Source organism: Ambystoma mexicanum, chromosome 8, assembly GCF_040938575.1.
Source record: "Ambystoma mexicanum isolate Mex_15411 chromosome 8, UKY_AmexF1_1, whole genome shotgun sequence".
NCBI classification, from domain to species: domain Eukaryota; kingdom Metazoa; phylum Chordata; class Amphibia; order Caudata; family Ambystomatidae; genus Ambystoma; species Ambystoma mexicanum.
Window position 1 is genome coordinate 1429963179 of NC_090929.1, and position 26193 is coordinate 1429989371.

The window sequence follows — 26193 nt, forward strand, 5'->3', positions numbered from 1 at the left end:
AGTAATACTCCCTATGGGTGGTACATTCGGAGCCCTTGTTCAACAGCTCTATTGATTCAAAGGCATGATCAGAATAAAAATATAACATATCATATGTGAGTAAAACATTATCCCCTGTCAAAGAGCAGCTTACATCGTGCACAAAGGCCCTATTAGCTGTGGGCAATGCAAAATGATGGCAGCCTTATGCAGATTGAGAAGATTATGATTGAAACATCCCATTAACCACTGTTGTATTTACAGAGAGAACAAACAGAGATGATAATATTTCCTACTAGTTGGTTTAGGGCCATGTGGGAATTGCTAGGGCAAGATAAAAACAGTCCAATAGATCTGGCCGCATAAGGATGCTGCAGACCCCAAATTAAATGAAGATTTAGAAATTACTAACAATACAACAATATCCTTGTAAAATGGAGATAAACTAGTGGATGCCATTAGGAATACATTATTAGATGATTAAACTGCACCTTTGGCTGGCGATGATATAGAAGCAAGAAGCAGCTCTTTGGCTGAATTGATGGAATCACATCAGACCACTCACCCAGATATGCAATAGCAGTTAAAATAAATACTTATAGTTGAAGAGTCAATTTATGCAAAACATTGTTTGGCAGCATATATACATATTTGGAAGGCAAGAGATATGCTGTGTGCAAATACAAAAAACTTTGAAACATGGCACATTTCTTCAGGTTAGATATCATCTGCTTGACTCTAATAAACTCACAGATCATAGGAGGAAAACAAAAGGCCACTCCTATATGTTGATAAGGTCAGAAATGACAAAGCAGATCTGTTGGCAAATCAGGATGTACTCCCTGGGAGACTTATATAAATGGATCATTTCCTCAGCAAGTGCTAGTCTTTTTATTTATTTATTTATTTATTTATTTATTGGACATTTGTATGGCGCCTATACACAAGTGATTCCAGGAGCCACAAGACAAGATGCGAAGGGGAGGACATGGGAATCAAAAAGTAGAACTACAAAAGCAATTATATTGGTCTTGTGACGATCCTACCGTGCAAGTGTATGACAAATGTGGTGGGTATGGGGGAGGGGATAGAGGGAGAAGTGCAGGAGTAGGGTACCCCCAAGGGTGGGGGTGGGCAAGTGCTGGGCAGGCCAAGGCGGCAAGTGCCAGTGGAAGAAGGGAGAATAAGTGCAGTTGACAGGGAGGACTACATTGGGCTAGTCCGGAAAAGGCCAGAAGACAAGTGCTGGCAAAGGGTGTTGGGGGGAGTGGAAGGGGGTGGTCTGGCCCCTGATTGACTCTGAAGGGACCAGGCCCCAGCCACAGCAGCAGATGGAGAGTTAGCACGGGAGGGGGAGAGGGAAGGAAGAGGAGAAAAGGAAAGTCGTGAGAAGTTTCTGAAACTTAAAAATATCTGGCTCAAGTCTGAGGGGGGGCGTTCCAGTGGGAGGAGCCAACCGAGGAAAGGGATCTACTTCCCACTCTCTGTTTGGAGAAATGTTTGACCTGCAGAGAGCTGGATGCAGAAGACCGGTTGCCTCTGGCTGGGAGGTATTTAGTGAGGGAAAGGGGAAGTAAAGAGGTCCTGTGCCCCACACAGCCTTGTGGATGATGCAAAGGTTTGTGAATTTGATTCTTGCGGTCACCGGCAGCCAGTGAAGAAATTTCAGGTCTGGAGAAATGCTGTACCTGGGCTTGAAGCCAAGGATAAGTCTTGTATTCCTATTCTGGATTAGTTGAAGGGGATAAAGAGATGAAAGGGGCAGGTTGAGGAAGAGGCTGTTGCAGTAGTCTAGCCTAGAGAGAACCCAAGCTCTGGAGATGTTGAACATCTGGGGGAAGGTGAAGAAAGGTAGAATACCCCTGAGGAGATGCAACTGAAAATGTGACTTCTTGGCAAGGTCCATGATGTGTGGAGAGAAAGAGAGAGAGGAGACAGAGATGATCCCAAGGTGTTTTGCTTCATAAGTGGTTGAGGGGAGAGGACCCAGGAAGTCTGGCCAGAGAGTGGGGGGAACAAGGAGCATGTGTCCCAATGAGAATGATCTCTGTCTTACTGGCATTAAGGCAGAGATCATTGGCAGAGCACCATGCCTGAATATCAGTCAGGCAGTCAGGTATGAGGGAGGAGGAGGTAAGGGAAGGCAGCTTGAAAGAGAGCTTTGTGTCGTCTGCGTAACACTGGATATGAGGGGAGAAAATGGAGATCAGGTGGGCCAGAGGGGCCAGGTTGATGTTGAAGAACCATGGCGATAGGATAGAGCCCTGAGGGATGCCACCGGTAGAGAGTGAGGTAAAGGAAAGAAAAGGACCCATTTGGACTTGGGAAGGTCTGCTTGAAAGGAGGGAAGTCAGCCACACCAGTAACCTGTCCATGATGCCTAGGGTATCATGTAGATGGTTTATGAGGATGGAGTGGTTGACTGTGTCAAAAGCAGAAGAAAGATTGAGGAGGATCTGAACAGAGGGAGTGTTAGAGTCCAGGTTAGAGAGTAGGACTTCACATGTGTTCAGGAGAGCAGTTTCTGCGCCTCTGGCTGCCCTGAAACCGGACTGTTGGTCATGGAGGCAGCCAGACATTTCGGTGTGGATGGTCAGTTGGGGGATGACCAGCTTCTCTATGAGTTTGCTGAAAAAAGGGGTGATAGAGATAGGGCGATAGTTAGATTATTATTATTATTATTATTATTAGGCAGGCAAGAAGGGTCAGCAGATGGCTTTTTTAGGAGAGGGTTTACAAGAGAGTGCTTAAGGGGTTGAGGGAAGGAGCCAGTGGCAAATTAGTGGTTGCAGAGGTCAGCCAAGGCTGGAGCGAGAGAGGCAATGTTGTCCTTGATTCTTCTGGAGGAGCAGGGGAGCCCCTGTTTAGAGGAGACTTTCATAGAGCGGACAACTCTAGAGATCTCATATGGTGCAATGGGAGAGAAAAAGGTGAGTATGAGCGAGAGGTGGGTCCAAGTGAGGTGAGAGAAGGGGAGGGGTGGGGGGCAACAGAATGTCCGTAGTTTTGGAGGAAAAGTGGGCAGCCAGTGCAGAGCAGAGGGCCTGGGAGGGTGGAGAGGAGGAGAGGCGGAGGCTGCGGTAGGATTGGCAAGTTCTTTGCAGATTTTAAACAGTTCAGCCATGTTATTGGTGGCTCCACAGATGCAGGCTTGGACATGAGCCCTTTTCTTGGAGCAGATGGAGAGACAGTATTGCCTTTGGAGTAGGCGGCAGGCCAGATTGTGAGATAATAAGCTAGATGCCTGCCACTTCCGCTCTGCAGCTTTGCTATTGCGTTACAAAGTGGCCAAGTCAGAGTCATACCAAGAGTTGCATTTGCAAACAGGCTTCATGCAGATCCTCATAATGGGGGCAAGGATGTCCAGGGTGTTAGAGATAGAGAGATGGAGGTTAGCTAGAAAAGAGTCAGAACGAGAATCAAATGAAGGTGGCAGGGGAGGGATGGCAAATGCCGTGACTGACACACGCTTAATCGGTCAAATGATGGAGAAGGAGACTGGCAGTGCGGGCAGAGACGTCAGCGGACAGGGGAGGTCAAGGTGAGAAGAGAGGAGAGAGTGGTCAGACCAGGAGAGAGGGGTAGTGAAAGCGTTGAAGAGAGGGATGTCTGTTGAGATGAGAGCATCCAAGGTGTGTCCGGTGGCGTGGGTTGGACCAGAGTGAAGTATAGTAAGGAAAAGAGTGTTGCAGGGGTAGTGGAAGAGAACAGTCGCCACATCAGGAAAGTCGAGATGGATGTTAAAGTCGCCAAGGAAGATAGGTCTAGGGGAGGAGGTGAGAAGAGAGGAGGACAGTTTGGGCCATTCTGAGAGGAAGAGGGAGGATGGTCCAGGGGGGTCTGTAGACGGTAGCGAGAGTAAGAGAGCAAGTAGGTGAGAAAGACAGCCTGCAGATTAGGCCTTCAAAGGATGAGCAGGTTTGAGTGGGGTTGATGGAGACAGGAACCCACTCAGGGAAGGTCAGAATGACTCCACCACCAGGCCGGGAGGGCCAGGGCTTGAACAGGATCATGTAGCCCCCAGGGAGAAGAGTGACAAATGCAGTGACAGAGCTAGCCTTGAACCATGTCTCAGTGAGAGCAAGGACGTCAAGGCCACGGTCTTCAAGGAGATGACAGATGTAAGAGGAGTGTTTGATAGCAGAGTGAAGCTGGTTGTCCCCTTTAAAAGATTTGCGAGGGGGGGCAGGGGATGAGGGAAGGAGGGGTGGAAGGAGAAGGGGGGAGTTAAAGAGAGAAGGAATACACCTGTCAAGAAGGAGGGGGTTGGGCTTAAAGCCCAGGGCCATTACAGTGCCATTATAATAGACGTTAATGGTGCATTTTGAAGATGCAAAGTGAGCCAAGAGCACTTCCCATCTGGTGCCGTCAATAATGGGTGAGGAGGGGAGAGGTCAGAGACCATATGGGGAGTCCATAGGTTAGAGGAAGGAACAGCAAAGAGAATGTCAGTGATAGTCTTCCACAGTATTCTGATCACGACTTTCAAATCTATGAAGGATTACAAATATGGAAGTGTCAGCCTGGAATAGTCGAAAGAACATGCCAATTCCACTATTAGTGCAGGACACGGTTTCCAAAAGGACATTTGAACATTTACGGGAGACTGCTTACTGGCTAATAGGATGCAGGATACTGAGATTTGCACTTGGATTTACTGATGGAGTTTGTCTAGTGTGTGCACAATTTCAACTGACGTCTCACAGAACCGCATTATAGGAAAGAGGAATGATTTTGCTATGGTCGGATCTCCAAGGCGATTTTTACCAGACTGGATATTTGATTCACTAGAGAAAATAAGAAAAAACTTTCCCTCACGTGTCTTTATTCCAGGTGGGTAGAGTGTATACCTGCCCCGAATGGCAAAGCAGAGACAGCGGCTATTGTAAAGAGTAATTGTATCTTCTCTAGATTTGGTATTTCCCAGAGAAATGAATCTAACAGAGGGAGTCATTTTACAGGACAAAAACGTGTGCATTCCTCAGAGTTAAAAGAATACTCTGCATGCTGTATCTACCAGCCAGCACCGGTGGCATTGAATGTTGCAATCAATCCATTCCCTTCACGCTGGAAAAGGTTCTACAAGATGTATCGGTGCATGTTGGGATTTATGATTACCCCTAGCTTGCATGGCCCTCTGTAGCACAGCAGCAACAGCCACCACAACGTCCCCATTTTAATTGATAATGGGTGATTGTATAGGACTAAAGAAGATTACTGATTAATGCAATACATGAACTTTGGAAAATCGTAGAAAGCACTTTTTATAAAACAATTATTCAATTTCATATAACACAGGTTTAAAATACGTGTCATGTACAATTCCATATGAATCATTTATTTCAAAGGTGGCACACTCATAAAGCAGTGGATATAACTGCAAGATAAACAAGAACCAACCCCCACCAGTAGAACCTGCATCACAAGTCCTCAGCAAAAACACATTTAATACGTATCTGCATGCACTCAATAGAGAGGTCAGCTCACAGTATGAAAACATTCTATGACCATAAAACATCCCAAGAAAAATATAAAATAGGGGCTGCAGTGTATTGCTACTAGAGAGATCAAAACAATCAGCATAAATTCCTTGTTAAAATAAATGATAAATCATAAGAAGGTGGGGTGCATATCAACCAGTGACAAGGTCGTCCTATAACCCCCTTATGAATAATTCTGGAACCTCATTGTGCTGAAAGAGGGAAGGGAAGGAATGAATGAAAACAATTATGGTAAATTTTCCACCTGGAAAGTACTTGAATTGTCCAGTATATCCCTATGGAAACTTCCACAATGTTCTTGACATACTCCAGGCACCAGAGGGAATAGACCACCGCTACCCTCAAAGTCCCACAACAAGGTGCATCAAAAGACAAATATCAATGGAAATGTCAATATCTGACTGTGTCGCAAACTATCAAAAGAGATGCCCTTCTCTGGTAACCCCCTATAAACCATTTTAATAGTTAATTTCACACTAATTAACAACTCATTTAAAGGTATATGTAGAATTACTGGTGTTTTTTATGCTTTTCATTTTATGTTGATGTAAAAACGATTATTTACTAACTGGAAGGAAATAGCCCTGAAGAATAGCATAGCTCTAAACACGTGCTAGCCAGGAAATTTAGAGTATGAAACTGGTCACACATTTCTGACCAAAACATTGAAGCTATGTAGTGTTGGAACAAAATGATTGTAATTCAAACTTGATACACAGCACAAAGAATGGGAAATCAAGTATTGTCTGAATTGAAGTAGAGTTGGCACAAACATTGAACCATGTGTGAAATTTACTATACAAATGGTAATGAAACTGGCATTCAAAAGTCCTGTGTATACACCACATTGTGGCTGGACTCTGATGGCACGGAGAAACTCCTTTTGGTTGTCAACCACCCCAAAAGTCTAAAGGGATAAGATATGAACATAGTTCAGCAAATTGTGAGAAAGAAGCTATCTTAATATTCTCACTACAAATCCAATACTTATTTTTAAGTGAGATTCAAGTTACTGAGTTACTTTCAGTTAGGCAGGATTATTTGAAATGCACTTTAGAATATTCCCAAAGCCAAAACAAATACATATCCCAGTTTCAAAGAGGTGGATGCCTTTGGAACTGCTGAAATGCTGCCTCACCTCAGATAAACTCCCAGACTCTGTCCATACACCTCTTTGGCTCAAAGCCATGCCACAGAGTGTATATTTACTTTTAGTATTTCACTTGCGCCTTGTAATTCAAAGGTCTAAAAAGATATCATGGGCTAGAGTGCCCTTGCCAGAAGCTTCATCAAAAGGAGGTACCACATGTGCGACCATGAAAAACGCGTGCTAAGAAAGAAATAGACTGAACTCTGCAAATTACTAAACCAGAGGTGATATATTAAGAGACATCTGGGATATAATATTAGAACCGTTTGCCCAATACGGGGAAGATAAGATCACATCGCAAATCAAATAAAAAATTGACAAATAGACTGAAACACACAACACGCCACAATCTGATGAGCAAAAGGATTGTAAAGGGTGAGCCTCATTTCACAGCTTCCCCTGATTAACAAGAGACAAACAGCAAGCATGGGACATTTATTTGATGAAAGGGACAGAAGAAACCTTTTGCAGCTACTGTCACAAAGGGAGAATGGGTCAAAGACGGGTCAGTCACACAATTCCTCCTCAACCCTTTATATGTTTAGATGTTCCAATTAGTATAACTTCGATTACATTTGAGATTATAAGGGCATAGACAGAAAAGGACTTAATCCTTCCCATACGACTGACTTTGTTATGGTCTCTTTAAACGTGTCCGCCTCTTATCCCTGGTATACTGCCAGGTTGGTCTAGTGTGCCAGGGCTTGGAGTTTTGAAGAACACAAGGAAAAAAGGGCATAAGGACAGTCTTTCAGTTTGTTCACAAGCCCACAATCAACTTCCTGCCCAGGTTTGCTACACCGAACCAGGTGAAGGTGTAGGCATGTGGCTTCAGTGACAACCGGAAAAGAATTTAAAGAAAAAAAGTCCCACAGTTCTTTGGGCTTCCCCCTGGCGCCTACATTCCTTGATCAAAAACTGGAATGAAAGGCCTCACTTGTCATTCTGCCATTTTGGTCTTTGTCTTGTGGAGCCGTAGAACAGTGGAGAGATCTTCTCCTGACATTCTAGATCTGGAGTGATGGTCACACTTTGGATTGGCGCAAAAGAGGCAGAGTTGGTTTTGGTCTCTCAAAATTCCTGGAAAAGGGCAGGCAGGAGGGCAACTCTGAATTACAGCTGGTTTTCTCCTAGGCTTCTCACCGACTCCCTATTTTAGCGTTCTGACCCAATAGCACAACGGCTTCCATTGTCTCACAACTCTTCAATGTCCTGCCACATGCTTCAACACGTGTGGCTTTTCTCTCTTCCACCACTCTGTCCACTAGCTTTGCATGCAGCTCTTCCAAGCTTCCTCCACCCACCCATCCAAATCTCCCTCTGGTCAGTTTCAGGGTTCAACATTACATGCTGCCACCCACCTGTCAGGGCCAGACCTGACTTCCGTAGCAAGTCCCTCCTTTTCCTTCTTCTCTTTCCTTGTGATGCCCCTCCCCACCTCCTTCTGGAACCTCTTGCCATCCTCCTGTGTCCTCCTAATGTTCCTCTTCACCTTCTGCTGGCAAATCTGGCCAGTATTCCCTGTATTTATTTTTGGCTATGAGCAGGATTAGAATGCTTGTGTGCGCTCTTTTCTTAGTCATGTACGCAACCAAGTGATGCAAAGGGCTACTATTGCGAGCAAGCAACCACTTCATTGGGGGATTGTTGGTGTCTCCCCAAGATAGCCTTTAAACATAGTGTAAGAGGGGTCCTATTTAAATCTCAAAAGCTGGGAAGATTCTTTAGTTGGCTTTGTATAAAAGCATATCTTTTAGGTTGCTTTCATCTCCTATAATTTCAGAATAGTGTGAGGAACAGGGACTCTAGAAATGGGTGCACTACCACAAACACCCTGGGATAAAAACCTACATGCTTGATTGTTACATATAGGGAATAAAAAGGGAATAAAACGGAAGTGCTGTTCAAAGGCGGCAGAATGCTACCTTTGGTTATAAACAAAAAAGTAGGTGTTAAAATGACTAAACAGTGAATTTGGTTAAACCGTATTAAATCATTTAATATCAGACTCTCCCATGAAGGCCAAACTAACACGTCTTAGAAAATATCCTAGAAGGGTTTACTATCTGATAAATGCATCACAAATGTTGCACACCTTTTTGAAAGCATAGAAGAGTTCAGGTATGAAGCAAAGTTCCTACAAGGAAGGCTTCATCCTATTTCTATTTCTGTATACTGCAAACACTATTACAAAGGTTTTGGAGCAAGTTAAAAAAGATAACCTTTAAGTTATCAGTACACATATACAGACAAACAACTAATCTTTAAATAACATACATATTTCAAGGGTGATTGGTGCAATATAAAAGCGTTATAACTTAACATAACATCAGTATCACAATATGAATTCAGACACAACAATATCAAAAGACTGCCACAAATGGATATTTACTATGGGATTACGCAGTAGCAATAAAAACTCTGAATATTTTAGTAAGTAAGGGTAACCAATTAAGACTATGGATTAACCTTCTCTACATTTGGAAAGTTTGCCATTTCTTACTAACCACACTATGAAAACTGTAATCTTCCCTCTTGTGCTCATAAAACCTGACTACTACTCGTGCCCACTCCTTTCCCTTCCCCTCTTCTCCACTCCCCTCTAGATAAAGTCCTCAATTTTGCAATCTGCACTCTATACAAAGCTACCCAGACCCTGGCCACAATTTAACCTGAAGACAACTTGCTGGTTGGCTCTCCCCGCACAACTGCTCCCTTTTCAAGTTCCTGTTCCTCATGTACAAATCCATCAGTGGTCTTGCACGTCACTATCTGCCTTGCTGTATAGATACTCAGCATCTTGCTCCCTCTGCACCTCCTCTGTACTCAACCTCACTGGCCCATACCCTCCTTGTGCCTCCTCTCCCTTGCGCTCTTTCTCCCAACTCTCCCCACTCTATTGGAAGCGCTGCCCATCACAATCAAAGCCAGCCAGTCTGTGAAAGTCTTCAAAGCTTGGCTTAAACTTCACTTACTTGCCATAGAAGAGCTCCCCTTGTGCTTTCCCCCATCCTCCCTACCTGACCCCACTATGCCCTCCAGTTCTGCGTTATAATGATTGGTAGGGTAAACACGCAAGGAGAATATCTTCTATTAGGACGGTCGCACTTGCAGGAAATTCAAGTACAGCGTTTTTGAACTTTTGTGGTGGTAGCTCAGGGTTGCATCTGTAGCATCTGTTTACCCGAGGCGGAAGGAACGCTTTTTCGATGAAAGTTGCCAACACAGGTTTTGCACTTACACAAAGAACTGTGTCATGACACCGTGTTGAAAATACTGTCTGCCTGATTGGGGCAGCCACTGATCAGCAAGCTGGCAGCAGCCACAGGAACTCCTCCAAGCAGAGTTCTTTCAGTAATAGAAGTCTGTGACACGGATAAGTATCTCCTTCGTCTGTCCCTAAGGAGGCAGTCAGTATTGCTACCACCACAAAGATCAACAAACGCTGCTTCCATGCTCGATTGTGCTAATACAGCGCATTTGTTTGTTTACGACGCTAAGCACTGGCAGAGTGCTTAAAAATACTCCTCCACAACATGCTGCCTTCTTGAAAATTCCACCAAGGTCCTGACTAGTGTGGACAAGACTCATCAGTCATTTTCCCCTTAATGTTAAGTCAGTCCAAGTATCGAACAAGTACATTGTGTGCCTCAAGTTGAAAGACTCCCTGCCTGCGTTGAACACACCGGACAATGAATTCCCTGCACTTAGCACTCAGGGAGTGAAGCAATCTAGTTGGGCCTGTATTTTTTTTACACTTACAAATGCACTGTATAGTTATGAAAATGCTTGAACGGGGGCAAGGCAACAAAAAGGATAGGACTCAGCTAGTCCTTTATTGATACCATATTTTATGTCTTTGGGCCTCATTACGGGTCCAGCGGTAACTGTGCCGGAATAACCGGCAGGTAGCCGCTGGACCCGTAAACAGTTAGCGGTTACCCCGGTGTTCCAGAAAGTCAGGCGTCAGTAAATAGTAATTCCCCATTCCCATAGAGTCCCATAGTGAAAGTGAAAAGTGAAAGTCTGTGGGAGGGTGCCAGTCCGCCCGGCAAGTCCGACCTGCCAGACGGGACGGCTCCCGGCCACCAGACTTGTACTTTGACGGTCCGGAAACAACAGTGCTGGTAAGCGTACTGGCACCGCTGTTTCCGGACCGGCAAGGTTAACATGAGGCTCTATGTCTCGTTGAGAGGGACGCCGAGTACAAAGGTGTTCCGGGCTGCCCTATCTCCCAGGTTAAGGCCATCTGCAGAGAAACTTCATATACTGACAATGGGATGTCTTGATATGTCGGCCACTGCCCCTGGGAAAATGAATAGTCTACTCCCCTGCTCGTTGATGCCAATTGACCGAAAACAGAACTGAATTCGACTGCATTACTGGGGTTGGCGCGCGCTATTAGTTACACGATTTGACTATTGTTAGCAGGAACATCTGCAGTAGTTCGATATAAACCCTAGTGTTAGATTATTATTTCTGTGATAATAACTGCCTTGAGCTCACCATCTTGTGCAATGTGTGTTTCGAGCCCACACACCCCCTGCTTGCTGTGACTAAACCACACAATTAGCACATATCCTCCCATACCCAACCGTACACGGTCTCTTCCTGCAGTTCTTTCACCCCTTGGGCTGCCATCATGAACTATATATGGCCAGAAAGTCAGGCAGAGGAAGGTTCTCACAGTTGCACTGTTTTCTGCCAGCTAAGGGTTGTGTTTCTTGGAACTAGACGTTTTGCAATCTGTTATTACAAAGCTTCACAGCAGTGCACACCTTTTTTTTTCTTATTTGCCTTTATTTGTCAGGTATTACACATTATTTTCTGCCTTTTTCTCCGAAGCACCATTTTACAAAATATAATCACTGAATGTTCTTTCAGTATATTGCAAAAAATAATATTTCACCATGTCATAACATAGACACACTCCACAACGAACCTTCCTCCTTTGCAGTCATGTATTATAAGTATCCAATTTAAAGATATTCAGTTTAGCGACTTTGGAAGGGTTAAGGGCTGAGGCATCCCTGCAGGGGTATGAACCTTTCTACTTCAGGAAACAAACCGATTTCTAAGGTAGGCACTCAACTCGTTGAGATATCTCACCGAAATGGTGGCACCCTGGATTCCAAGGGCACAAGCAAAACTGTGAGCATGTACATTTCGAATATGTATGCCCGACTTCATTCAAGAGTTCTTTTAATACGACAATTTGAGAAGCATATATGCACAGCTGTACTAGGAGAAAGATTACATCGGAACAATAACAATGAACAGAATTAAAAACTCATCCCACGAGGAGTGTGAAAAAAGAACAAAAAGAGAAGTGAAAGCGTCCCTCCGAGCATTACGTTGCCAGAAACTGACATCTCACAAAGGTATTCAACAAACATAATCGGCCTTCTGAAGCTCAAAGAGGGATTCAGCAAGTTCACTGATAGGCTGAGTATAAGAAACAGAAACAAGATATTAGTGTTGAGTAGAGAAGACACCTTCTACATGATATCTCGAGCCCACACATACCCCTACTGTCCGCACCCCCCGCAAGCCCTCCGTCTACAGTTCCATCTCCAAATGAAGATGTCAGAAGCAGGCGTGGGCAGGGAGATATTCACTGAGGTATCTCAATATGGAATCAATGAAGTGCACAAGAGGAACACATTTCAGATTGACTACTGGTGAAATGGTGAATGGCCACATGGTCTGGCATGGGCTGTACGTTCACTCATACAGCTGTAGAAAGTGGTCTGCGAGCATCTGAGACCATGGGGCAATTGGATCCCATGCAGTGTGTGCTTTTAGAGTGATGCCCAGCTGGTAGCCACAGTTGAAGTGTCAACCTGCTGACCCTAAGGTTCCTCCTCACTGGAGGGGGTGGGGTGTAAGAGCAGGTGAGGGGATGTCTGAATTTACCCTCTACTTTTGGCTCCTACCACCATACCATGGCACTATCCTGGTGTCAAACATCTTTTCATAGGACACCCATCTACTCTGTTCCCCCTGGGCACCTTCCTCTCATTGTGTGTGACAATTGTCCCCAAGCATAAGACCATTGCAGAGTCAACTCTGCACCATGGCTCCTAAAATCTGAATGCAACAGGCAGCCTCTACCTACCCTGTCCCTAGAGCAGCTGCACTTAAGGAGCCACAGCATAGCCTGCACCCTTGTTCACTGTCTTTTCTGCCCAGGTCTCAGCACTGGTTTCCATGTACAATCGTTGTCTATCTGGAGAAACAAAGCCATCCCGCTATGCTTTATAAGTTCCATGTTTCTTGTTTATACTTGCAGAGATGACAAACTCTGTCATTGGGCATAATCCCTCTTTGAAGCCCCATAGCATCCAGTGTACACAGAATGTTTAGCCAGAATCTAAGATATGTCATGCTTATCCTACGATCAGGTAACATAGTTAAATAGCTGGGCAGGGTGTTTGTTTTGTGAATTGTCTGCTTGTATGTAATTATCATATATTTTATATTTCCATAATTTTACTTTAGATTTCACCCTATTGGAATTGGAAAATCACAATTAGAGCCTATATTTTCCAATGCTGCCAATGCCGATGGAGTCTAGAGATTGGAGTTTGATTCTGATAAAGGTGATAGGTAGACAGTGGGGAAGTCGTAGAAATCACTTCTATAAATAGCCCTCCAAATTGTCTAAGAAGGACAGCTGGAAGATTTAAAATCTCTAGACCGTAGAGCAAGGTTGGGATAATTTTCCCCTTGTACTATCTTATCAAAGAACTTAACGTAAATGCATGGAATCTGACATAGATCTTACACATCTGTGCAGACAGATGGACTAGCTTGCAGCGTAGTCTTTCCAAAATTAACTCAGGTTTCCTTTTTAATAAAGTGGGAAGCCCAAATAGACAATATGGTCCGATATGTCCGTAATGGTGTTATTTATATCCCACTTGTACTTACAGGGCTTCTTACCCTTCTTACAAATCATTACAGACGATTTAGTGCCATTCATTTTTAGGCCATTATCATTAATAAAGAGTTTCAATGCTGCCATAAGGAAATTTTTACATATCATGATTTAAAAAATAGAAACTGAACTGGAATTAATGAGCACACTAAAAATGAAGAAAGGATGGCTGAGTATATATGACTATTACAATACATGTAAAAGCACAGACAAAGAGGTATTAGGCAATATAATCAAAGACACAGGAAAGATAGTAGTAAAATGTGGAGACTTTGATATCCATAATCAGACATGGGGTAGTAAAATAAACTGCCAAGAATGAGAAAATAATAGAGGGGTTACTGGAAGATTATGAACTGTGTATTATTATTTAGTATTTATTTATTCATTTTAAAATGTATTGTGCCATAGTTAAGTAAACATTTAACACATTTTAAAAGAATCATCATACAATAATAAAACAAAACCAACACTAATTTGTGTCTTCTAATCTGTGTATGATGAATAATGGAACAGAGACACATGTAGACATAAAAACTGGTAAGATACCCTAGATTGTCATAATCATTGTATCATCATCACTAATAGGGAATGGTTCATGTGAGGTACTGTTTGAAAAGGACATGGGTAGTGAAAATTATCCTATAATAATAAAGATATCTGAAGAACTAGCTACCGGATCTATGTTGTTAAAGAATAAGATACATTGGAGGAAAATACAATTGGGAGCTTTGCCAAGAGGAGCGCCAGAGTGCCACAGCAAATGTGCAAAATGCAAACATAGAGGTGTTTGATCAGGATTTAGTGGACACAATGAACAAAATAGTTGGAAACACTATTGCTATAAGAGAAAACTAAAGTGGCAAAGCAACTGTCCCCTGGTGCACTCCAGCATGCACACGGGCAGTACAAGAAGGGAAACAGTTGTTATTACATAAGACAAGAAATACTATGCCTTGGAGAGGACCTGATCAAATACAAACAAGCCAAGGCAAAGGCACAGATGAAAATAAGATATGATAACGCAATATTGGAGGAAATATTTCAGACAATGAAGTGGAGATACCAAAGACAAAGACTTGTGGGATACATTTAAAATAATCTATGGGACAGGACAAAGGAAAACAGAAATACTGGTTCAGAGGAATGATGAAAAGATAGTATGCGACATAATTGAAAAGGTTAACATTTTGGGAAAACATTTTCACACTGTAAATAGCACAACAAGTACAGCACAGTAATAAGTAAGACTATGAAGTAATTTTTAAGCGAACAGGGAGAAATCCTAAACGATACTAAAAAGCTTGATCGAATACTTAATGTACCCTTTATGATACAGGAACTAGAAGATGAATTAGCAAAGGGAAAGGAAAGGAGTCCAGGGAAATATGGGTTGCGGTTCCGCTTTTTGAAGATGAAACCAGATGTATATAAAGGAGTTTTAGTAAATCTATATAATAGGTATGGAAAGAGGAATCCTGCCTCAAGATTGGAAAAAGAAACAATCATAATGCCCATGTTGAACCTGGGTAAAAAATCAGATAAATGTACATCATACAGACCAATAGCACTGACAACCGTTGCACGCAAAATTATGGTGAAGAATGATATGTGATAGACGAACATGCCATGTAGAAGCCGGCGGACATTTGAATGGAGCACAGAGTAGTAGCAGACATTGAGGAAGGACTGAGTAATAAAGAATCGATTGGAGCTCTATTTATAGACAAAGAAAAAGCATGTGCTATGGCCTGCAGAAATGGGTTGTTATATAAATTACACAGAATGGATGTCAGATGGGAAATGCATAGATGGATTAGAGCATTCCTGAAAAAAGGAAGGTTCAGTATTAAATTACAGAATTAATTATCACAGGAACGTAACATGCAGAATGGAACATTCAAGGTAGTAGAATAAGCCTGCTGCTCTCCAATGTCATGATTAATTACCTGATAGATGAAATAAAGAATAGCCCATGAAAACAGTGTGTTATAGGAGTACAAATGTACGTAATATCCAGAAAGCATTATAAAAACCCATACGGAAACTAGAAGACTGGTCTAAAAAGTGGGAATTCAAAATATCTGTCAACACGATGGAAGTAGTTCTTTTCACAAAAAGAAAAGAACAAATCAATTAAGTTTAAAGATGGAGGCACAGGCTATCACTGAAGTGCACTCAATGGGCCTCATTACGACCCTGGCGCTAAGTGAAAAACGATGGCGGTAAATGGTTATCGCCATCGTTTTCCGCTAGGTCCGGTCATGACCCGTGACCGTTAACTACGATGCCATTAGCGGCATCATAGTTAACGCTGCCGCTAACTGCGCCAAGGGCGCGCGCACGCGACCTCCCACACCGTACTTAGCTCCATGGCTGAAAGGTACGCGAATGCCGACCCAAGCGGACATGCACCTAACGCCATCACCCAGCCCGTTAAGTACCTTACCGCCATGGTGCTAATTACGCCATCGCGAACCAACCGTAAATGGCCATGTAAAGTGAATGAAGCTGCCACAGGTTAACAGAAACAGCACAGGTGAAGGCAATACAGACTCAGGAAGTACAAAAGGAGCACACCCCACCCCTTCCCACACCCAGTCACAATCCACAATGATACCAATACGACTAGCAATGTTGGGGCTGGAGGACCTGATAGCAATGCAAGTGCTACAACAGCAACAACAACAACAGGCAGCACAGAGGAGACACAGGAGGAGAAGGAGGGCAAGGCAGGCCCAGCAAGCCCCACCAGCACAGCCAGTGCCACCACGCAGGCAGCCCCCAATCCCACGCATCAGAGCCAATCCATTCAACCTCAATGCTGAGCAGATTCACACCCTGTACCGTTTGGACCGGGACACCATCACCGCCATCGTAGACATGACACACAACGACATCGTCAGCATGATAGAAACTCCAACTGCCATCCCACCCCGACTGAAGGTAGTGTCTGTACTCCACTTCCTGGCCACAGGCACCTACCAGCACACAGTGGGGCACTTGCATGGCATTTCACAACCATTATTCTCACGAACACTCATCCAAGTGCTCGATGCCCTCCTCAAGCACACAGACGACCACATCTCATTACCACGGACTGCCCAGGAGATTGCAAACACCAAAGTGGGTTTCCATGCACTAGCCGGCATACCTGGTTGCATTGGTGCCATCGACTGCACCCATGTGGAATTGGTGGTTCCACGTGCCATGGAGGTACCGTACCGCAACTGGAAACAGTTCCACTCAATCAACGTGCAAATGGTCTGTGACTCCAACAAGATCATCACACATTGTTGTGCCCGATTCCCCGGATCAACCCATGATTCTATGGTCCTGAGGAACTCCACAATACCACTCTACATGGAGCGACATGCAGGCCCAAGATCCTGGCTACTCGGTGAGTCCAATGTCATGACCATGGAAATGTGAAGTGGGTAGGTGAATGACGTACCAATGCATACTCCACCTGGCTGAAAGGGGGGGGAATGATGCATACTCCACCTGGCTGAAAGAGGGGGGGAATGATGCATACTCCACCAGGCTGAAAGGGGGGGGGAATGATGCATACTCCACCTGGCTGAAAGGGGGGGGAATGATGCATACTCCACCTGGCTGAAAGGGGGGGGGAATGATGCATACTCCACCTGGCTGAAAGGGAGGGGGGGAATGATGCATACTCCACCTGGCTGAAAGGGGGGGGGGAAGATGCATACTCCACCTGGCTGAGAGGGGGGGGGGATGATGCATACTCCACCGGGCTGAAAGGGGGGGGGAATGATGCATACTCCACCTGGCTGAAAGGGGGGGGGGAATGATGCATACTCCACCTGGCTGAAAGGGGGGGGAATGATGCTGCATACTCCACCTGGCTGAAAGGGGGGGGAATGATGCATGCTCCACCTGGCTGAAAGGGGGGGAATGATGCATACTCCACCTGGCTGAAAGGGGGGGGATGATGCATACTCCACCTGGCTGAAAGGGGGGGGAATGATGCATACTCCAATTGGCTGTGAGTAGCAGAGAGAACGGCGACAGATGATATCCTAAAGCAACCCAAACTCCACCCAACACCAGTAAAGCCAATACCCAATGTATGCAGCCCTACCATGTGAATGAGGTTGTGTCCCAACCATGACACAACCATCTGCAAGTGCATTCTACCAATTCCGACCACATTGTCAACAATGAAAAGCACCTACATGCACATCACCAAACACCATCAACCGATAGGCCTGTCCCCCATAACTGCCCACGAAGGAGGCACATGACGGACAGAAACATCAACACACCATTACACAGACAGCAGGGCCCCCAAAATGTCCCTGTCTACATCAGCATTGCTCACTGGGGTCATGATGGGGCCCACAGCAATGTTGCAATGATGTGCGCATTGCCATCACAGGACATGTGCCAGGCCAACTAACCAAACGGCATGAACGGACACAGTGGATGGGCACTCACAATGCACTCCACCCCTCTGCATACATTGGGTGATGGTATGCAAAACAGGCCATGGGAGCCATGAGCATATACTGGTTGCATTGCGTGAATTAATTAGTGCATGTAGAAGTGAGCCAAAGTAACAGTTGGATGCAAGCCATGGTGGCACACCATGTTCTTGATCAGACGACATGACTGACACATACATTCTCGCCTACATACAGGTGATGCAGGCTATCCCCTGAAGAGGTGGCTCCTTACACCAGTCCGGAACCCGCAGAACCAGCACGAGGAGGACTTCAACCGTGCACATACACGTACCCGTGTGGTCATAGAGCAGACATTCGGCCTATTGAAGGCACGGTTCCGATGCCTCAGCAGGTCTGGTGGGGCACTCCTGTACCACCATGAGAAGATGGCAAAGATCGTCATGGCATGTGTCATGCTACACAATATGTGCGTCAGACGGAATGTGCCCCTGCCCCCTGACGCAGAACTGCAACCACCTGACGATGAGGATGAGGAGGGTGCAGATGGGGCAGCACCCCATGGAGGAGGCGATGCACAGGAGGGGCGTGCAATGCGCTAAACTATCATCGGCCACTGCTTCTAGCACACACGGCTGGTGTGTATCAATTGGAGACTGCACTTGGGGCACTGTGTTTCTCTGGGACATGCACACTGTGGACTGTACACCAATAAAGCACACATATGCAATGAAAATGTCCAAACATTTCATTTCGGAAAAGCAAAAAGTGTATTTCAATCATAAAACGTTGTGACACACCCCCTCCCACCTCCCACCTCCCCCCTGCACACCCCAACACACCCCCTCCCACCTCCCCCCTCCCCCCTGCACACCCCAACACACCCCCTCCCACCTCCCCCCTCCCCCCTGCACACCCCAACACACCCCCTCCCACCTCCCCCCTGCACACCCCAACACACCCCATGTAAGTGTCAACAGATGCCTGTGACAGTGGCCACAGGCTGTTACAAGCCCCCTCTCCCGGCCCCCGGGGCACCCCTGGCTGTGGAGCGCAGGACACGTCCGGAACGTCGGACGGGGCTGCTCTGTGCAGAACTGACAGCGGAGGATGTCCCTGCCTGCTCCCGTACATGCACGTCCTGTAGGGTGTGGGTGAGCTCAGTGAGCGCACGACGCAACCCGGCAAGTTCACCACAAATGTCCCTAGACATGGCCTGCATAGCATCCCTCAGGGTGGCAGTGCTCTGCGCAATTTCGGCCCTTAGGGTCTCCGTGGCCTGTTCAATGGTTGCCCTAGCCCCCACACATTCCGCAGCATGCTCAGTCAGCATCGTGGACAGATGTTGCTGCCGTTGTATGATGTCCTCGAGGGACTGCTGCCCCTGCTGGGCCATGCCCAGTGCTGGTGGTGTGATGTAGGGGCTGCTCCCCTCCTGTGGACTGAGAACTGGGCATGGGGTAGAAGGCCACTCCTCTTCCTCTGTGTGCCCCTGTGTGTGATCCTCATGGGGGCTGGCATTTGACAAACAGGGGGAATGTAGAAGGTCAGTGGAGCTTCTAACTTCGTGCTCCTCAATGTCAGAGTCTGAACATGCAGCAATTGCAGCTGTTTCACCCATGTTGCTGCTGGCTGCAGACCCGGTGCCTTCTGTGGCAGGCAATGTTGGTACAGGTGGTGCTGCTGCTGCTGGCCTGCTGCCTACTGGGGTGCTTGCCGGTGGGCCGTCCGGTTGGCTTGCAGTGGATTCTGCTTGTTGTGGGGTCTGCCTCACTGCAGCTGAGGTTGAGGGTGCGGGGATGGTATTATTGGCCTTCTTGGCTCTCTTCGTCGCAGGGGTGTCCTGGTCCTCGGGGTGTGATTCTGTGCCTGTGGTGGAGCAAAGGAGGGAGGGCGTTATTGATGGGTCTGCGGACTTTGGTATGACAATGATTGACATGATTCTGGTCAGTAGATGAGGCAGATTTCAGGCAGGGCCATGCAGGTCGTCTCCTTTTTGTGTGGAATGTGGATGGAGGTATGTGGGTGCCAGCAGAGTATATAGGGTGGAGCTCGCATGTGGCTATGGGCAGTGTCGAGCTAATGTGTTGCATTTACACTCTAGGGCAACATTGTGCTACACATGAATGGACTGCAGTGACTATGGCATGTCTTGTTTGAGGCACCTACCTTCATCGCCTGATGTTGGAACTCCCCTTTCCATCCCTCCGACGCCTTCAATGCCTTCCATGCCAATCGTGGTTGCACATATTTCCTCCCACGGTTGGAGTTTCAGTGGGGATTCCGAACCTCCACCGGTACCCAGGGCAAGGTTGCGGTTCGCAGAGATGACGGCTCTGACCCGTATGCGAAGGTCATCCCAACGCTTCCTGCACTGCTGTGGGGTGAGGGGTACGGTCCCCACCGGGCTGACGCGCTCGGCCACCAGGGCCCATATGGCCTTCTTTTTTGCTATCGCTGGCCTGGTCATTTCCGGCGAGAAAACGACAGCTGCATTGTCTTGCAGAGTTCCTCCCGGGTAAATCTTTCCTGGCGCTGGCGGTCACATGCCTTCTTAACAACTTTAGGCATTTTTGGGTGGTTGGATGGGTGGGTGATGGGTTGGGACAGGTGTCAGGGTTGGATCTGGTGTTGTTCGGAAGGATGGCAATGGATTGTGTTTTTAAAGATGGCCGACGTGCTGTTTCCCGTTCCGCCACAATGACGCTATTTCCGGTTCTGCTTTTTACAGTGACCGCTAAATGCGGCCACCGCTTATTACGGTGGCCGCTACTTACGGTGGCGGAAGTGCACCTTGCTCGCCCTACGATGCCGGTAGGGGCCCTTTCCGCCATGGCGTTATTTACATTACCGCCATGGCGTAATGCTCGTGCGCGATGGGTCGTAATGTGGCGCTCTTTACGCCATCGGCCCACGGCGTAAACGCTCATTACGCCATGGCGGTAATGTCGGCAGATTACCGCCTGGGTCGTAATGAGGCCCAATCAAATATCTTGGAAATAATAATGAACAACATTCTCAACTGGAAAAAAACAAGTGGAGGAGATTGGACGAAAATTTAACACCAGACTGAACCTAATGAGAGCAGTAGCTGGCACCACTTGGCGAGCAGACAGGCACAGTAGATACATGTGATACAAAGGTATTTTAAGTAGTGTAATAGACTACAGCAGTCAAGGGATCTACACAAATGCAAATGAGGCAATTGCAAACTATCCAGAGCAAGGCTCTGAGAATGTGCTCAGGAGTAAGAAAGACAACAATAGTCAGTTATGGCTTTACAAGTGTTGATGGGAGACATGCCATTAGAGGTCAGTCTAAAAATACTTAACATACACAATTGGAGCATATAAACAGCTTTAAGCTCAGAACATGAAATAAAAGAATATATAAGAGAAAACTGGCCCATGTGTATTTTGAGAAGACATGAGCAAAAAGGAGGCATGTTTGAGTTTCAAGGCAAGAACACTGTAAAACAATTGGTGATACAAGGAATAAGGAACATAATCAATTGGGATAGCATAAGATTGCCAAATTGGAAATGTAAAAGACCAAACGTGGATTTAAAATGGTCAGATAAATGGGATACACAGGAAAGAGGGAGAGAAAGGGTACACAAGAGAATGAAGACGAGTGGTTAGAAATAGATACATATGGATCTAAAAATCCCAATATGGGACAAGTAGGATTTGCATATTACATACAGTGATGAATCTGATGGTATCATCACTTCTTTCCCTGAGGTAGCCTCTCCCTATGTGGCCAAGGGACGGAAGCCGCTACCTGATCCTGACCCTGGGAGCGGCTATATGAGGGAGTAACACCTGGGGAGAGGCAACCCTTGGGGGAGAGGCCTGACATCTTCGGGGAAAGACACATATCCCCCATTTCCATTTAGATATCTTCCCTCCATTCCTCAGGCCTTAATGGATTATTGCACCACTCATTCTCATCCATGTACTGAATCCAGTATTAATATACCCCGACATCTTCACCAGAGTAAAATAATTATTACTGAGATGAGGAAAAGGCAGGGAGCAGTAATGACTACTCTTGAAAGAATCACATACCAGCTTCCTTAAAGACACATAAAGAATCATCCATCAACTACTGAGACTAAGAAGAGACAAAGAACAGTAAAGATCATTAAAGGCGGGAAACCTACACTACAGACTAGTCTTTGGAAACTCTTTAATCAGACTGGGAAGTTTAAAACCCACTCACCCGACAGCAATGGGAGAGAGCTGCAGACACATAGCTGTACGGTTACCTGCACAAGCACCAGCTGGAACGTTGGGGTAGAAGATGTTGCAGGAAACGCTACTGAAGCTAATCCGCCCAAAAGGAGAAGGAACCAGAGTGCAGGGGACACGCTGCCCAAAAGAGAAAGGCAGCAGACACCGAAGACCGGTGCGACAGAGGTGCAGCGGATGAGAAATCACCTGCCGAGCCCACATCCCAAAGAGAACCGAAGCAGAGAGGCTCGAGAGACACTTGGAGCATCCAGTAAGCCCAGGGAAGCGGAAAGGGTTAGCAGGTTGCCTGAAAGAGTGCATTGCTTCAAAGTAGCTATCCGTAAGCAAAGTGAAATATGTGAAGACGCTAATAAATCTAAAAACTATACCACGAGTGAGCAAAGTTAAATATGTAAAGAAGCTAAAAGACCCATAAGCTATTCCACCAACAGGTCATTGAACCCGCACATTAAAGGGACAGAGAGAGAAAACCGAGTAAAGGTGAACGAATTTGAGAGTGGGACAAAAGCCCAATATACGAAAGAGAGAGCCGTTCAGGAAATGATACGCCAACATTGGGCTGGTATTGTTTCATGGGTAAAAGAGAGTTGTAATAAAATGATGGTATGAAAGTCCTGACAGAAGAGTACATAAGGTCATGGTATGAAAGTCCTGACAGGAGAGGACACCAGGTGAAGATAATTGTAATAAAAATGATGGTATGAAAGTCCTGGCAGGAGAGTACACCAGGTGAAGAGTATTATTGCATGGAAGTGCTGGGAGGAGGAAATACCAGGTGAAGTTAAAATGCGTAAAAGACTGGAAGGAAGTACTGTCAGGGGAGTATACCACGCCAAATCAAGTGTCTGTGTTAAGTTGTAAGAGAATCTCAAGAAAGATAAATGCCCTTGAAATTGAAAAATAAAATAAGAGTGAAGAAGAGCCTGGCAGGTGAGTATACCAGGTGACTTGGGTGTCTGGGACCCCCATCGAAATTATAAAGTGAAATGAGAACCATTAGGAAGTCACATACCCTAGGATCTTGAAATCATTATTTTGAAACGTGTCTCTTTGTTTCTTTTTTTAACCTAGCTGCTAAAAGGAACCTGGGGAAGGGAATTATTTCCCCTGAGAACTGTGTGTGCACCAAGAGGGAAAAGCCACCCTCTTGGGCTACAGGAAATGTACATATTGGTAACAGGAACCTGGGGAAGGGAGCCATTCCCTGTAACTGTGAACATTGTCCACTTGGAATTTTTTGGTTGTAGTTATATATTTTTGTTGAATTGGAACATTTATGCACCTTGAGATCCAGAGCGAATACCCTTTGCACCTTAGATTACATTTTTAGAGTGTGAGGGCCAGAATATGATTTCGGACACAGGAAGTATTTTTACTTTGGACATCTTAACAGGGACAGACCCCTTAGTTTTTGGTTGAGGTAGGGAACTACCTCCCAGGATAGGCATAGTAAGGCATTTCCACAATGTTTTTGATTTTGAATAAATGTTTATAGCTGTGTCCGCGTCTCAGTCCTGACTCATCAAAATACTGAATATCCGCAAGATGGCACAAATCACAGATAATGCTTCTATTTATACTGCAGAACTATTTGCAATTGTATTGGCTACTAAAGTGATTATCGAACTAAAGAGGAAAACAAATATATATTATGACTCAGAAGTGCATTGCAATCAATTCAAAACATCAAAAAGGGATAGACAAGACATCATCTTAGAGGTTATGCAGTGGTGGGACACATTAGCAAAAAAGGTGTAACCATTAGAATGACATGAGTACCTAGGCACTCAGGAATAGAAGGAAATTAAGTGTCAGACCAAGCAGCAAAGGCAGGGTGGGGAGAAGTAGGATTGACAAAAAGAAACCTACACTGAGCCAAAATGAGACCTATAATTAGAGAAAAGATATTAAAGATATGGCAAGAACAATGGGTCAGAGAGACCAAGTGGAGGCGATATTATAAAATACAGCCAGTGGTTACAGACAGACCAAGATGGAATGAAAGGTTGCTCAGACATCAGAAAACATTAATAAACAGACTGCAACTAGGCTTTATCGACTGAATGGTATGCTAACAAACATTGAGTGGCATGAGGAAGGAAAGTGCTGATATTGTAACAAGAAAGAATCAGTAAGGCACTGCCGAGTAGAATGTGAACTATATGCAACACACAGAAAGGCAGTAATACAAGGACAAAGAAAAACGGGAATCACTGTATCAAATGGATTTGATATCCTGAAATTAGAAGGAAAGCAAGAGTGTCAGGAAAAAAGGATAATCTTGAGATACATTCTGGAGACCAAGAAAGGAGGATGACTTTGAGCCTATAACAAGAGGGGCCGCAAATGGTCAGAAGTGATGGAAGGCGCTCCTAAAATCACTAACGAGAAGAAGAAGTGGGAGGTGGGGAGGGGAACGTAGAGGAGGAAGCAGTGGGGGCATAGGGATGAAGAAGGGAACATGGTGGACGGGTGTGAGCAGCCGGGAACTTGCTTGGAAGGCAGGCTTGGATCATGAGTTTCAGCCCATGTTCCAAGAAATCCAATTAATTGCCACAAATGCACAGGTGCTAATTTAGGTTCAATGATGAATATGCTTATTTTTATTTAAATGCTACTACTATTACTGACACTAAATGAAACAAAAACGATGGACATTTTTTGTTTCATCCATAGAGTGACTAAAGCTGCTGTTTTCTTTCAGCGTGGGGGTTCATTTTGATAGAACGAAGGAGAAAGTGCTAATTTTTCATATACAGCCGAGCATCGGATGGGGCTATTGAGTCCGAAACGTTAAACCCATTAGACACCAAAGAGCCAGTCCTCGGAGATGGAATAAGGAGTATGCCTGAGAGTTGGATCCCGAAAGACCCTTGAAAAAAACATTGTTAGGTGGAAAAGACATACAGCAGTAAACAGACAGTTTGAACCCAAATCAAAGTACAGGTTATCAATAAAGCACTGAAAATGATGGTACATTTCTTTTAGCTGTACAACTCGGAGAAACGTCGGTGAAATACCATGTTGTTCTGGGCACCTTTTTTGAAACTGACAGGTTTAGACACATTTTGCTGTCCTCCACTACATGCCAAGATCCCATATGTACTTAATTTACAGCATTTGTTAGCTGCACACTAAAGCAAAGCAACCTTCATTCCATACAGGCGATTCCTATATGAGTAGCCACTAACACGATAGCCATGATTTACTAAAGTCTACTTGTCTTTAACCTTCACCCAATTCTTTTTCTTCCCATCCGTGAAAATGCACAAACATCTTGGAATTGCCACAGTATACCATCCGTTTAATTTCTGTTTAATAAAATTTGCTCTCATGTCAGCACAGCCATTCAAACTAGTTTTATACTAAGGGCCTACATTTCAGGTCACGTTCCCTTTAGTATTTTTGCTTCTGTGCTGCAATCTTAATAACGTTGTGTTCTACATATTCTGTGAACACAATATTTTTTGTAAACTGGGCGCTTTGAATCAGTTTTGCTAATTGTATAAGCGCCTAACAAGTGACCAATAAAATAAATAAATAAATAAAAAATACACCATTCTAAAAGCATGCTTAATCACATGTTTCTAAAAACACCTTTTTAATGTTAAATGCATATTCCTTTAAAAAAAAAAAGAATCCTGCTGAACACTGCCAAATACAAAAATTATATTGAGAACTGGTGCGGGTCCATCAATTAATCACCAGGGTCATCCCTAATTAGCACATTCAATGGGATTATTGAAAAGCGGTGTAAGCGTGGGCATAGGAGGAAGAGGGGTGTTTTGCCATACTTACAGTGTCCGAGCTGATGTATTTGAGGTCCTGGTGTTTCCCAGGTTCCACCGGCAGGCAATACGGCTGAATGAAAAGAAGAGCGAGTCAATCAGGATGAATGCAATTTGGAAAGTGAGACGTGACTCACTGGATAGAAATA

At 45.0% G+C, this 26193-nt stretch overlaps 1 protein-coding gene across 1 annotated transcript in view; it reads right to left on the minus strand.

Annotated features, from left to right (window-relative positions):
- The window catches only part of LOC138473082 (M-phase inducer phosphatase 1-A-like), a 403086-nt gene that overhangs the window by 104570 nt on the left and 272323 nt on the right, over nt 1-26193 (minus strand). The window contains exon 8 of the mRNA XM_069611581.1: nt 26055-26117. Within this exon, the coding sequence (XP_069467682.1) occupies nt 26055-26117 (63 nt within the window). The remainder of the gene's footprint in view (nt 1-26054; nt 26118-26193) is intronic.